At 53.1% G+C, this 13,664-nt stretch overlaps 1 protein-coding gene across 2 annotated transcripts in view; it reads right to left on the reverse strand.

Moving 5' to 3' along the window:
* Nucleotides 1-2,842: 2,842 nt before the first annotated feature.
* GNB1 (G protein subunit beta 1) overlaps nt 2,843-13,664 on the reverse strand; it is a 40,435-nt gene continuing 29,613 nt past the window's right edge. The window contains exons 7-11 of one of the 2 annotated variants that reach the window (XM_081817307.1): nt 9,994-10,060; nt 8,132-8,333; nt 7,123-7,339; nt 4,799-4,914; nt 2,843-4,552 (exon numbers count right to left, since the gene is read on the reverse strand). In XM_081817307.1, the coding sequence (XP_081673433.1) occupies nt 4,808-4,914; nt 7,123-7,339; nt 8,132-8,333; nt 9,994-10,060 (593 nt within the window). In that variant the 3' untranslated portion in view covers nt 2,843-4,552; nt 4,799-4,807. Of the gene's footprint in view, nt 4,556-4,798; nt 4,915-7,122; nt 7,340-8,131; nt 8,334-9,993; nt 10,061-13,664 lie in introns of both variants that reach the window. The other variant, XM_081817308.1, reaches the window with a different exon arrangement.

Below are 13,664 nucleotides of genomic sequence, written 5' to 3' on the forward strand. Positions count from 1 at the left end.
CTGACCAGCAATAACGGAAGCCAGTGCTGGGAGGGGTTCCTTAGGGCATCCGGAAGGTTCCTAGAAGTTTTGCTTGGGCTGAGTCCAAAGGTGGAGTAGGAACAAGCCAGACCTGCTGGGGAGAGGGAAGGGCCAGCAGCAGGGACAAAGGCCAGTGTGGGGGTGGGGATGGATGCCAGGCAGGCTAATTTGGGCTCGGCTGAGGTTGGGGGGTTCTGCCTCAGAGGCTCTCAGGTAACCTTTCCCAGCACTAGTATTTGTTTCTTTGCATTTTTCTGAAACGTGACTTGTGACTCCAGTTTTACTGAAGCCTCAGACCCCTAAAACCTAGATGCACCCTCTTCTGAGGATTGAATGATGGGGGACAGCAGAGTGGGTAGGGTAGGTGGTGGGAGAAGGAAGCCTGGGCCATGGAAGGTAGAGCCACATAGGCTGCCCACTCAGAGCTGGACTCATTCAGGTAGGGTGGGTGGTCCTGGATTTTGAGTGCAGTCGGGCGGGGGGGTGGCAGCTCCAGGGTGGAGGGGTTTCTCCTCACAGTCCTGCTCCCAGCTCACAGGGAAGTTCGCCTCAACTGTGCCTGGCAGGGGTGAGGGCGGGGAACAGAGGCTGCCTGGTATTCAAAAGGGGAAGTGGCCAGGAGCCTGGGTGACAGGGGTGGCAGGGAGGGACCAAGGCTCCCTGTGGAGGAGGGGCGTGTCTTGGGGAATGCAGAGGTCATCTTGTCCACACCCAGCCTCAGGCCTCTAGCCAGCACGCGTGGGACAAGTCCAGCCCCTCCTGCATGGCCATTCCTCCCCAGAGCCCAGTGTCTGGAATTGCCAATGTGGCGCTGTCCTGTTTGGAGTGGTTTTGGGGGGTGGAGTGGAGCAGCCCCTCTTCCTGCAGGCCTGTGAAGTGCCATGCACACAGTTCAGCAGGGAACAAAACCTTTGAGTGGACTGTAAGCTTCTCAGCAGGGTGGTCAGTGAAGGGGGGCATGCCCTGCTGGCAGCTGGGAGGAGCCCCTGTGGGGCAGAGGCAGTGCCGGCCTGGGGCGGGTGGGGTCTGGCACCTGCATACAGGGGGCTCAAGGAATTCTCAGGAGGCCTCTAGGAAGCAGGTGCTTTTGCTGTCTGCGGTTTTCACTCAGGGAATCCGGGGCACAGACAGGCCAAGTAACCTGCAGCGAGGACACGAGGGGTACAGCCTGGGCTTGGCTCCAGAGAGGGCTTTGACTGGACTCACGGAGCAGGCAGCGGTGGGGGTAGACGGAGTGCTAGTTAGAGGAGAGACCCTGCCTGGACAGCACACCCCTCTGGGCAGCCCCCATGGCTGGTGGGGCCAGGTTGAGGGTCAGGGGCTATGGGAGGCAGCAGGAGACCCCAGTATCCACTTGGGGCACAACACTGAGTGGGCATGGTGGGGACAGGGCCCTAAGAGTCAGAGAGAGGCCCCAGTTGGAGTCCACCCTCCAAGGGCTCTGTGAGCTTGGACAGCGCACCTGCAACGGGTGTGCCCCCAAGGGCAGGGCCATGACTAGAACCAGGAGGGGCAGTGGTTGCAGGGGAGACTGGAGGAGTGGAAGGGAGCAGGGTGGGCACCCTCGAGGGGACGCGTGGCACAAAGCAAGAGCTCACTTCCCGGGACTGCCCAAGCAGCTCAGGCCAAGTGCTGAAGGGTCCGCTCAGTCCGCACAAGATTGTTTTGTGCCTGAAGGTTGAAAACCAGCATTCTGCCCTGGCAGCGCGGGCTCCTTGCTAGATGCCCCAGCTGATGCCTGTTTGCAGGGACTGCTTTGCTGAGAAAGTGGGACAGTAATCTCAGAGCCAGCAAAGGGCCACTCTTGTGCCCTGGGGTCAGGGAGCAGGGGGCATGCTGGGTGCCAGGCTGGGGCACTGAAGGAGATAGGGACAGGTAGGCATCGAGGACTACCAGGTCCCATTTTACCCCATGGCCACCTTGTGCCCATCCCAGGGTGTGCCCCTGGGCCGGCTAACCACCTGCTTTCTGATCCCAGAACATCCCTCCCAAGGACTCCGGCTGTCAGCCCCAGGGGCACCTCGGATGCTCTCTGGCATTCTCTTCTAAGACAACGGGCAGTGTCTTTCAGGGAGCCGTGGGGGAGGAGGCTGAAGCCAGGCAAACCCGCCATTCAGGCTGCCAGTCTCTGAGGACACAGCACCCCTGGTCCTTGCAGAAACCCACAGGAGGCCCCCGCTGCTCCATCTTGCTGATAATTGGAGAACAGAGCCTCAGGTGGGGAGTACTTCCCGTGGAGAGCAGTCTTCACTTATTTATGAAAAAGTACCAGCATTTAACCCACGGAAACTACCAAGTTACGTCTGACAACCGTGTAGAGTAAAGAAGGAACGGCCCGCCCCGGTGGATGTCCTTCGGGAGTATGCCCGTTCTGACTTCTCACATGTTGGTGGGAGATGCTTATTTTTCTTCCATGCTGTTCTTTTTATCCAGACTTGAGATAAAAACCACTCCGTCAGCAGGAGTAACGTCCTCAGACATCTTACAGAGGGAAGAGGAAGCAAGGGGCTCAGGGGAAGACAAGAGACGGGGGGAGGGCCACTGGGGACAGTCCATGCACCCTGGGCAGTGGCCTGAGAGGTGTGTGTGTGGGGGGGGCAGGCCTGGGTGGTGGCAGAACTGCTGGGACCCGGCAGAGGACCCGACCCTCTTTTCATGGACTCTTGCTAATGGGGACCAAAGACCTGGCAGAGAAGCAGGCAGCCGCGGCACTGCTCACATGACCACATCAAGCCGACCTCACCGAGTAGGGCGGCCGGGGGACGATGGCTGTCATCAGGAACCCAAACAGCTGGCAAATAAGCAGCCACACCAAAGTCCCTCATGTCAAACTGCTTTATTACATCTTAAATAACAGTACAGTTTAATATAGTATCTATCTTGCATCCAGCCTCCTTGCAATACACTGACTTTAAAATTAAATACAAACAGTGAGGGGCACAGGGTGCAGAGAGCTCTACAGAGGTGTCGATGGGAAGGAAGGAGGGCTCGTGTTTATTCTCTCTGCCAGATCCAGGCCTACCGCGTGTCACAGCAAAGTTCTGTACAGGCTGCTGCAGAAAACAGGACAGAGAGAAGCCACCACTGCTGCGGGAAGTGGGCTAGGGTGCGGGGAGGCAGCCACGACACCGCCGTCCAGCTGCTGCTGCTGGACGCCGGCCTCCCGCGGGACCCGGGACGTCTGCGTGTTAGACAGCGGTCTGCCTCCACGGCGAGACAGGCCAGGAGGAATCTACAGGGGAAGGCCAGGGTCTCCATTCCCTGCCCCCCACCCCCACCCCCGAATCCAACAGTGATCATTTGGAACAGGACTTTTTTTTTTTTTTTTTGAAAGAAAGAAAGAAAGAGTGACTGATCCCGCTGCCCAAGCGTGAAGCCTGCGGGCTGCCCTGCCCCCGACACTGCAGACGTGAGCGGACAGAGCCGCAGTGGTTACACTGTAAAGAGGTTATTTCTTAAAAGAAAAAGAACATCTAAGGACTGAGTCCTATATGCGCTTTTGAGCATTTCTACAGCATGCGATTCTAAGAGTAAACCCACCCAATATGGCAAACGATCAAATTTTTTAAAATTTAACTTAGAAAGTTTGAGATCATTATTTTCAAAACATTGATTTGTACATGGTTTCATACACAAATAATTGACGGACTATCCAAGCACAGGACGGGCGCCTCTCTGGAAAACAGAGGTTCCTGACGGCTGGGGGTGGGGCGCAGGGTAGTGTTAGGCTATTATTACGAACGTCCCTCCGACTTCACAAGGAAACCCAAGGTGAGATTAAGAACTGAACTGAGAAGGTAGGGAGGATGGGTCGGGGGAGCAGAAGGTGCCTAATCTGAGTTTACTATTCATCACGCATTCAAGACCATCCACAGCATGTGCTTGGTTCCTTTCCTTATTAGCATCTTCCTTTCTATGCCGTGTTTGTGCGTAACAATTATGTGACACGAGACAAAAAATAAAAAACAAGGGACTCAATTTACATCATTAACAATTTCAGAGAGGCTGCACCAGACCCTCTTCCTCTGTAACTACTGAACGTAAAGGAATATATTTTAAAAAGGAAATATGAATGTTTGCAGAATTGTTACAAACACAACCTGAAATTTAGAACTGATTACAAGATAAAATCCTCAACTTGTTTTGCATGAACAGCACAAAATAGGGTCACTGACCTAAAATTCAAATGAACTAGTGAAAAGGTGTGTCTGCCTCGCAATTACACTCAAGTTTACCTTCTGGTTAGCACGTTTATTATAGTATTTCCTTTTAAATTCATTCAAGACAAAAAAGAAAACAAAGACAATGGTCCCGGGAGGAATGCACAATTTGTTTGAGTTTACAGCACAGAGATTCTTCTCTTCATGGGAATTGTGCTCTTGGTTTCAGCAATAAGTGAAGGAGAAGGTCTTGCCCTTTTGAAGTTCTGAGGGGGTGCAGGGCGTCCACGTTAGTAGGGGTGGATTGGAAATGCTATCACTGTAACGCTTCAAGGTTGGAATGGTCTTCCAGTCGCCACGACGTCCAGCTGCTGCTTTAAACAGAGTTTAAAAAAATGTAAAAAAGAGAACATCTAAAGTCAGTGCTACTGCTCTTCTTCATCCTGCCCCTCCCGTCTGCCGCCGAGGGTGTGTTATTTCAGGTGGATGCAATGCTCACCTCACCATAATTCCAAATCAACTCAACATCAAAATTAATCTAGCAACTGTGAACTCCTCTGTGCTGTGAGAAATACACAGAGGTGTGTGCAGGGAGGGCGCGTGGGCTGTTGTGTTACCTGTCGGCGTTAGTTCCAGATCTTGAGGAAGCTATCCCAGGACCCTGTCGCCACGGCCATCCCATCGTCAGTCACCCCCAGGCAGCTAACGCGGTTGTCATGCCCAGCCAAGACACCTGAGAGCAGATAAGAGCCCAGTCACTCTGGGACCCAGAGGTGCCCCACCTAGCAGTGACGTGCTGATGCTCTGCAGGGCTGGGTGCAGGACCACGCGCGGAGGAAGGCCCCAAACGCTGAGGCCCAGCCCCCGCAACGCCTCCCTGGCAGGAAAGGACGCCAGGACGAAGAGAAGCCACGCTCCACCAAGGCGAGTAAAGCTCAATACACTTCTCTCTTAAAAACAAAGTGAAGGCACCTACAGCGGGGGAAGTATTCAAACAAAATAAAGATATACTGGAGCGCCTGGTAACAGATACTAAGACAGCATGATGACTAGGAACAGACATGATAAAAAGGCACAAAACACACAGTGAATAACTCAGGGTCTCCTGCACCAACTCTTGAGTATACTCATGATGGTAAGAAGCTTCAATAAGTGGTGCCTGGGGCATCCGACTCTTTTTTTCCACTCAGGTCATCATCGCAGGGTCATGAGATCGAACCCTGTGTCGGGCTCCCCGCTCAGTGTGGAGTCTGCTTAAGACTCTTTCTCCCTCTCCCTCTCCCACTAGTGTACTCTCTCTCTAAAATAAATAAATCTTAAAAAAAAAAAAAAAATCCAACCATCCCAATCTCAGGGCAATTACAACCCAAGAGTGTAAGGCTGTGGGCTGTTCTTCATTTGTTTATAATCCCTAAAGCCTAGCCAGGGCACAAAACACAGAGGGCTGGTGACAGATGCAAGAGGGGAAGGGCCACTGGGATGTCACACGGTAACCCCATGCTGAACCCACAGTGAGACAAAAGCCCCCTGTTGACACCCAGCGTCTGTGCTTGGATAATTACCAGGAAGAGTCTGATGGCTAATTTCAGAGAACTCCTGTCCTTTCCTATACTCCTTAGTGTCACAGCTGAGTAAAGAGAGAGTCTCAGCTGGACGGAACAGTGTTCTCTGCTGTGGCACTGTGACCGGGGAACTGTCGGGGCAGAGGCAATGGGGGCAGGGGGTCTGCGAGAGGGAGCAGGGGGAGCAGGAGGGGACCTCAGCCCAGGGCAGGAAAAGATCCATCGGAAAGTGGGAGGTCAAGGAAAGAACCCCAGGAGACCCCCAGTCATGCTCTGTTCTTCCCCCTGCCAAGGTAGAGTTGAAAGATTCTGAAAATGTCAATTCAATTCAGTTGCCTGTCTGTGTTTAATACAGGAAGTTTCTCATCTTTTGTACAAGTTGTGTTTTATTATTATTTTTTAAGATTTTATTTTTGGGGTGCCTGGGTGGCTCAGGCAGTTAAGCATCTGACTCTTGGTTTTGGCTCAGGTCACGATCTCAGGGTGGTGAAATTGAGCCCCATGTCTGCCTCCGCACTTTGTGGGTAAGTCCGCTTCTCTCTCTCTCCCCCTGTCCCCTCCCCCTGCTCGTGCTCTAAAATAAATAAATCTTTATAATATATATATATATATATTTTATTTTTAAGCAATGTCTACACCCAATGTGGGGCTTGAACTAACAACCCCAGAGCAAGAGTCACACGCTTCACCCAATGAGCCAGCCAGATGCCCCTGTACAGCTGTGTTTTTTTTTTAATTTCATTTTTTTTTTTATTTGAGGGAGAGCATGAGAGGGAGGAGGGTCAGAGGGAGAAGCAGACCCCCCGCCGAGCAGGGAGCCCGATGCGGGACTCGATCCCGGGACTCCAGGATCATGACCTGAGCCGAAGGCGGTCGCTTAACCAACTGAGCCACCCAGGCGCCCCCAAGCTGTGTTTTAATGCACTTGACAACCACACCCTTGCCTTCAATGTGTGAACTTCAGACTTTATACTTCACTAGGCACACCTGCCCAAGCCTGTGCTGCACACTTAGATGACACACTTCCACCACGTACAGCCAGAGGGGAGAGAAAGCAAGGCGAGGGCCTTGAAGACCCAGCAGTTCGCCCTGTCCTCCCACTGCAGCTGTCCGTGTGCACCTCACACGGTACGTGCAAGGAGAGCTTCTGGTGCTAAGGAAGCCCGTGTGCCCTGAGCCCGAGTACGGACGCCCTGGCCTGTCCCCCATCCCTCCACCGGGCCATGCCGCGGGGCAGGCAGGTGTACTCAGGCACGGCACCTATTTCTTAGCGGCACGACGGGCACAAACCTAAACATTTCAGCCTCGGTGCATCGTGTCCATCCTCAAAAGTGCTACCTGAACACCAGGAGGCCCAGGAAGGCCCAGCAAACACCTACCTGCCCTGTCGGCCTTGAGTGCATCCCACACGTTGCAGTTGAAGTCATCGTACCCTGCGAGGAGGAGGCGCCCACTCTTGGAGAAAGACACCGAGGTGATCCCGCAGATGATGTTGTCATGGGAGTAAGTCATGAGCTCCTGGTCCGCACGAAGGTCGAACAGCCTGCAGGTGGCATCATCCGAGCCAGTGGCAAATGCGTTGCCGTTTGGGAAGAACTAGAAAGCAAATGAAGAGAATGCGCAAGTGCACAGAGAAGTACTGGAAACGGGACTGCCCGACAGCAGGGCTGCCGCTGCCACAGGAGGGAAAGGTCAGCAGGGGCTGGGCTCGGGCAGCCACCTGGGCACCCTGACCTGAGGGCATCGGTACCTGGGCAGCCACAGCCGCTGTCGTCCCCAGAGGAGACTTCATTTCATGACTGTTTTCCAGGGGATCAGGAAGAGTATGGTCACCCCCGAGGGCTGCCAGCAGCCAGACAAGCCTCGTGAAGAAGGGAACCCCAGCCCCAACCAACCAGATACCACCCTTCACATCTTCTCGCAAGAGCCCCTCATGTCGAGGTGGCGAGGCAAAGGGAAGGCTCCTTCCGTTGGCTGTGCCCCAGCCACAGGGAGGGGCTCACAGCTCAGCCTCGGCCTCCTGCTCCGAAGGGGCCGTGCTGACTGGCTTAGCTGCTGCCTCACTGCCCCCCAGCTGGAGGGAAGCTGGTCCCAATCCCTGGCTTGCCCCGGGGCTGGGAGCAGGTGCCTGCACACAACAGGCCCATCCCCGATGTCTGTGAGGTGAACGGTTAGCACAGAATTAGCTGGTGTCACGAGGACAGACTGCATCACAGCTAAGTTTTCGATAGGAGTTTTTGTGAAATAGGTTACAGTTGCGTATGAAAGACAGAACATCCAACCCTGAACACATTTTAAAACTTGATGTGCTCTGCAGCATACAAGAAGTAATCTAACTTGCTGATGGCTGGCAAAGGCGCCCGACCCACATCTTCACCCCCTACTCACGCAGATGGCATTGATGTCAGACTCGTGGCCGGTGAAAGTTTGCCGGCACATCCCTTCTCGCACATCCCAGAGTTTGGCTGAAGCATCACAAGCACCAGAAACAAACAGTCTGGTGTCGGGAGCGAGAGAGAGGCTCATAACATCCCCAGTGTGTCCAGTGAATGTGGTCGTCTGCTGGCCGGTCTCGATGTCCCACAGAGCACTGCAGCAGGAACACACGACAAGCAGTCACCTCACTTTGTCAGGCAACCAGTCAGGTGACTGTCCTTCAAACCATCTAGGACCATAGCAAACCTCTGCGCTTTTTGGCCTGACAATTCTAAATTTTGTAATGTGACTGTGTTTGGAAGGGAAACAAAGCAAACAAACAAAACACAGATGAGAATGTGCCACGGGCTTCGGAGTAACCGTTTTCTCTGCGCCAACTCAGACACCAACAAAGATGGAGCCAGTGACCTGCACTCTGTGGGTTCGCAAGGAGCTGCAGGGAGCTCCTGGAGGTGTCCCAGATGAGGCAGGGAACGTGAGTCTACTGCTGCCGGCTCCGTGGCCTCGGGCATGACAAGGCCAGAGGCTAGGACACCGAGAAAACACCAGGTAAACAAATGGCTCAAAGCAGGCTGGGGCCCCACGGCCCTCCCCTGGAGCCACTCGTGGGAGAGTGAGTGGCAAGTGCGCCGAAGGGCAGCCCTGAGTTTGGTGCCCCGCGGTGTCAGCGTGAGCGGCTACTGACGGGTGTCAAGTAAGATGCGGACAGAGCTATGAGTGGGGCACATGCTGTTTCTGTGCTTCAGACTCTAGGAGGCGTCAACACTGGAAACTGCTCAGTTCATCCCAGCCCCCCAGGAAATCTGGCTCAGGCGCAAATCCAGTCACACCATTTACACCTACACTGGGCAGGGCTTCCTTGCTTGGGGCCTGGGGGACTACAGGGAGGAAATAAGGTGTGCCCAGGACTCCGAAAAACACTTATTCATAAATGAAAAAGCTTTAAAAAATATCTTCTAATAAAGAAATTCTTCCCAAAATTGACAATCTAGAATATATGTCTTTTGTGAACTTACACAGTTTATACAAAAAGGACGCCTTGTAGACCAGGACAAGCTGGATATGGGAGTCAGGCCCCGGCACAGGGCATTCCACCACATCATGCCTCGAAGACCAGAAAAGCCCCCAGGACAGTTTAAGTCTAAAATGACTCATAAAATACCTATCTGACCCAAACAAAACAATATAGAAAACCTTAAGTCAAACCTCTAGCCTCAGCAGATGGCTTACTCTTTTAAACACGAAACTATTAAAAATGTGTTCTGCATCCAAAACCAACCAACCAACCAACCAACCAACCCACCTATCTGATCATTTAAACTGTACGCCCTGGTGCCACAAATGAAAACGTTCTAGAGATTGTGTAAGTGGGCTTCTAACTCTAAGTAAGAGAACAGCTCAAACTCAGGAGAAGTCTGACACAATCCACTCGCAATCGTGACCCCTGCTCCTTCTGAGCCCTGCTGGGTCCACATGGCACAGCGCTCCACTGAGGAGAACGCAAGCACACCTGCTCCCCCAGGGGGCTGCTGAGTGTCACCCAGCCGGGGAGTGTGTGCAGGGAGAGAAAAGCAGGCATTTCTCGTGCAGCTGCAGCCTCAACGTCTATGAGTCAGTTCTTCCTTGTTCAAAATTAAACTTTGAGCTTTAAAATCTGTAGAGTAAAATGAACTCACTCATCACTCACGCACTTGTGTTTGATGCCTCACGGCCACTTCAAACCGATAAAAGATGGCCTAATTAGTGTCAAAAATCTTACTTCCTACACATCTAAGGTGAGCAGGGTATGGAAGGCACGGCGCTCAGATGCTCACCAGGTGGTGTCCCCAGAGCTGGTGACGATCTGATTGTCATCCAGGAAGCGGCAGCAGGACAGGTAACCTGGAGAACAGACACAGATGATGACCCCGACATGCAGCCCCACCCCACCCCATCCCACCCCGATTCTAAGGTCCTGTAAATAGAAAAGCACACTGGCAGCATGACTACACCTCGAAGTCCCACATGTAGGTGAAGACCATGCCTTATCAGCAACCCTGGCCCCGGCCTCACACGCAGTGATGAATAAAGGAAGCAGCGCAGCCCACAGGCCCGGAGGCATGCACCCCAGGACAAACGGGAGGCGGCGAGCAACCCGTCCTGCACACTGGCAAACACTGCGCAGGTGTAAGGAACACACTCCATCTCTGCTCGTCTTATCCACATGTGGGGACAGAGGTTCCCTTCCCGTTCACACACCCACTCATCCCACAACAACGTACCCCGGCGCGAGGAACATATCCGTGATCAGAGGAGCGCTTCATTCCCTCCCGGAGCTCACACTCCAGCGGGGAGAGAGTGTGCACGCGTGAGGGAGGGAGGGGAGAGGGTGGTCTGCAGAGGCCTCCCGAGCCCTCCAGGAAGGCACGGTCAGGGCTGGGATTGGGGTACCAAGCGGAGCAGTGGATTTGTTTTCTGTAAGACGCTACAGTAGTCCAGGTGGCATGGAAACAGTCGTGTGCTGCCTGAGCACCCACCCTGCTGAGCGTGTGGAGCCAAGGCTGGGCTGCTGAGGGTGGGACATACTGAGATCCCTAACCTTGATCAACTTCTGGTATGAGGAAAGGTAAAACAAAAAACCGATTTTGCAGTACCTATACATTACAATTTCTACTTAATTAGCTCTGTTTATCACGGTTTGTAATTTTGTTCCACTGTAAGTGACCCTAAGAACTGGAAATGCAGGGTAAACCAATTTATCCCCGGAAGGAGTGTGCCCAGTGGGTGGGCTGGCCAGGCGTCTGACCGAAGGGGCAGCAACAGTGCCTCTCTTGCAAGGGTGGGATGCCCCTGCCAGATCGGCCCCGACACCTTTCTTCCTGGTCCACACCAGAGCTACATACAACTGTGCAAAACAGGGTAATAAAAAACAAAATACACACAAGGAAGAAAACCACAGAAGGGTTTTGGTATGGAAAGTGTAAGAATACAGGGAAGGGGCGCCTGGGTGGCTCGGATGGTTAAGCGTCTGCCTTCGACTCAGGTCGTGATCCCGGGGTCCTGGGATCGAGTCCCGCATCGGGCTCCCTGCTAGGTGGGGAGCCTGCTTCCCCCTCTGCCTCTCTCTCGCTTTCTCTCTCTGACTCTCATGAATAAATAAAACATTAAAAAAAAAAAGAATACAGGGAAAACAAAGCATTTATCTAAAAAATATTACCAAAATATTTAGAGATGACGATTTTTAAACATTATCTATGTGCCTAGAAAAGGATGTATGGTCAAGCACTTCCCAGAGCCCAGGTCACGTCCATCCACAGGGACACTAGGGAGCCCAGGGGTGAATCAATGCCCAGCTAGGTGAGGAGTGGCCTGTGCTCAGAGATCACCTGATACCGAATCCACACTATGCACCTAACCCGTGGCCCCCACCCGCTCTGTGGACCCCCAGGTCCCGGTCTCTCTTACTGCTGAAGCTCCGGCCCAAGTTCCTCTCTAAGAACAGCATTTGCTTCCTGGTGCATCTGACATTACTCCAGTCAGCTCACACCTCCCTCCTTCCCACAGAAGCCAGTGCTGGGTGTCCAACCCCATCCCGCGAGGTACCCAGCGGGCCCTCCACTGACCCTCACACTGCACCATCATAGCCTCAGCCTGTCTGACTCAGCAGTGCAGGGAAGGCAGGAGAGGAGAGTCGTGGAGACTCCAGCTGGTGCTGGAGGGCCAGGCAGGACACACCTAGGTCAATGGCCCAAAGAAACATGATCTCCAAGATGGCCTCTGTCCACCTCGTGCACCACGCAGGTTGTGGACACTAAGACCCATCAGGTGAAGGGGGCGGGCAGGGCAGTCTCCCCTCTCTAGGTCCTAAAGGCCTGCTGGACAGTGTTCATGTGGAGGGAGGCGGGAGGCACTGTTAGGGAGGGCGGCCTTCCACATTCATTCCCTAACTTTCCATAGTTGGAGCTTCCAAAATACATACACAAATACTACTTTTAATGAAAGTCAGGGCTGCCTGCTCACAATCTTGTAACTCATTTCTTGGTCCTCTTCATATTTTGTACATTGAGAGACAAAAAACAGTAACCAGGGGGCACCTGGGTGGCTCAGTCAGCTAAGTATCTGCCTTCAGCTCAGGTCATGAACCCGGAGTCCTGGGATCCGGGCTCCCTGCTCAGCGGGGAGCCTGCTTCTCCCTCTCCCTCTGCCCCTCTCCCCACTTACTCTCTCAGTAAATAAAATCTTATAAATAAAAATAAAGGGATATCCTTAAAAAAACAGAACAAAACAAAACAATAACTAGGTAGATATTTTATATGTATCTATATCTTTTTAGATACTATATATATATATATATATATTTTAAAAACTATTTATTTGAGAGGGAGTGAAAGCAAGAGAGATCACAGAGGGAGAGGGAGAAGCAGACTCACCACAGAGTAGAGAGCCCGATGTGGGGCTCGAACCCAGGACCCTGAGATCATGACCTGAGCCGAGGGCAGAAGCTTCACCGACTGAGCCACCCAGGTGTCCCTAGATACTATATTTTTATAAGTTTTTTTCCTCCAGACAGAAAGCATAGAAACCACCTTGTAAATGGCGCTAACGGACAAGTGCTGCGCATCAGTGTTCGAGGGCACTGGGCTGGGGACCGCCAGCACTAACACGGGGTCACGTGGCCTGTGAGAACGGCGGACGGCACCGGGCCAGCCTCCAGAAGGGTCCAACCGCGCTCCATGTGCTCCGAGACCAGCACAGCCTCACAGGAGCCATTGGGCTGGACGCAGTCAGTGGCTCCAGAATGTGGGCTTTGAAGGGCGCCTGGGTGGCTCAGTAGGTTAAAGCAGCGGACTCCTGATTTTGGCTCCGGTCATGATCTCAGGATAGAGGGCTCTGTGCTGGGTGGCGAGTCAGCCTGAGATTCTCCAGCTGCCCCTCCCCCCATTCTCGCTTTCATGCGCTCTTTCAAAAAAAAAAAAGAGAAAGAAAAAAAGAATGTGGGCTCTGAAATCAGAAATACATGGCTCAATTCTCTCAGTGGCTTAATCAGCACTGGGTTCTCTGATGAGCTGCAGTCGTCCCAGCAACTGGGGATGTGCACTCAAGAAGTCTGGAAGAGGGCGCCTGGGTGGCTCAGTTGGTTAAGTGACTGCCTTTGGCTCAGGTCATGATCCTGGAGTCCCTGGATCGAGTCCCGCATCGGGCTCCCTGCTCGGCAGGGAGTCTGCTTCTCCCTCTGACCCTCCCCCCTCTCATGTACTTGCTCTCTCTCTCTCAAATAAATAAATAAAATCTTTAAAAAAAAAAAAGAAGTCTGGAAGAATCGGTGGCAGTTACCATCTTTGTTACTGAAGAATGAATAAACTACCTGGGAGGGCTGTGTCTGTGCAGACACGTGTACGTGTGTGTGTACGTGGGGCTACCTCAGGTGAAGACGGCCCCCACCCGGTGTGTGTGTGTGTACGTGGGGTCTGCCCCAGGGTCGGGGGTATGCTACACAGGGGCCAGC

The sequence above is a fragment of the Leptonychotes weddellii genome, chromosome 4 (assembly GCF_054177405.1).
Source record: "Leptonychotes weddellii isolate Sample4059 chromosome 4, ASM5417740v2, whole genome shotgun sequence".
Taxonomy (NCBI): Eukaryota; Metazoa; Chordata; class Mammalia; order Carnivora; family Phocidae; genus Leptonychotes; species Leptonychotes weddellii.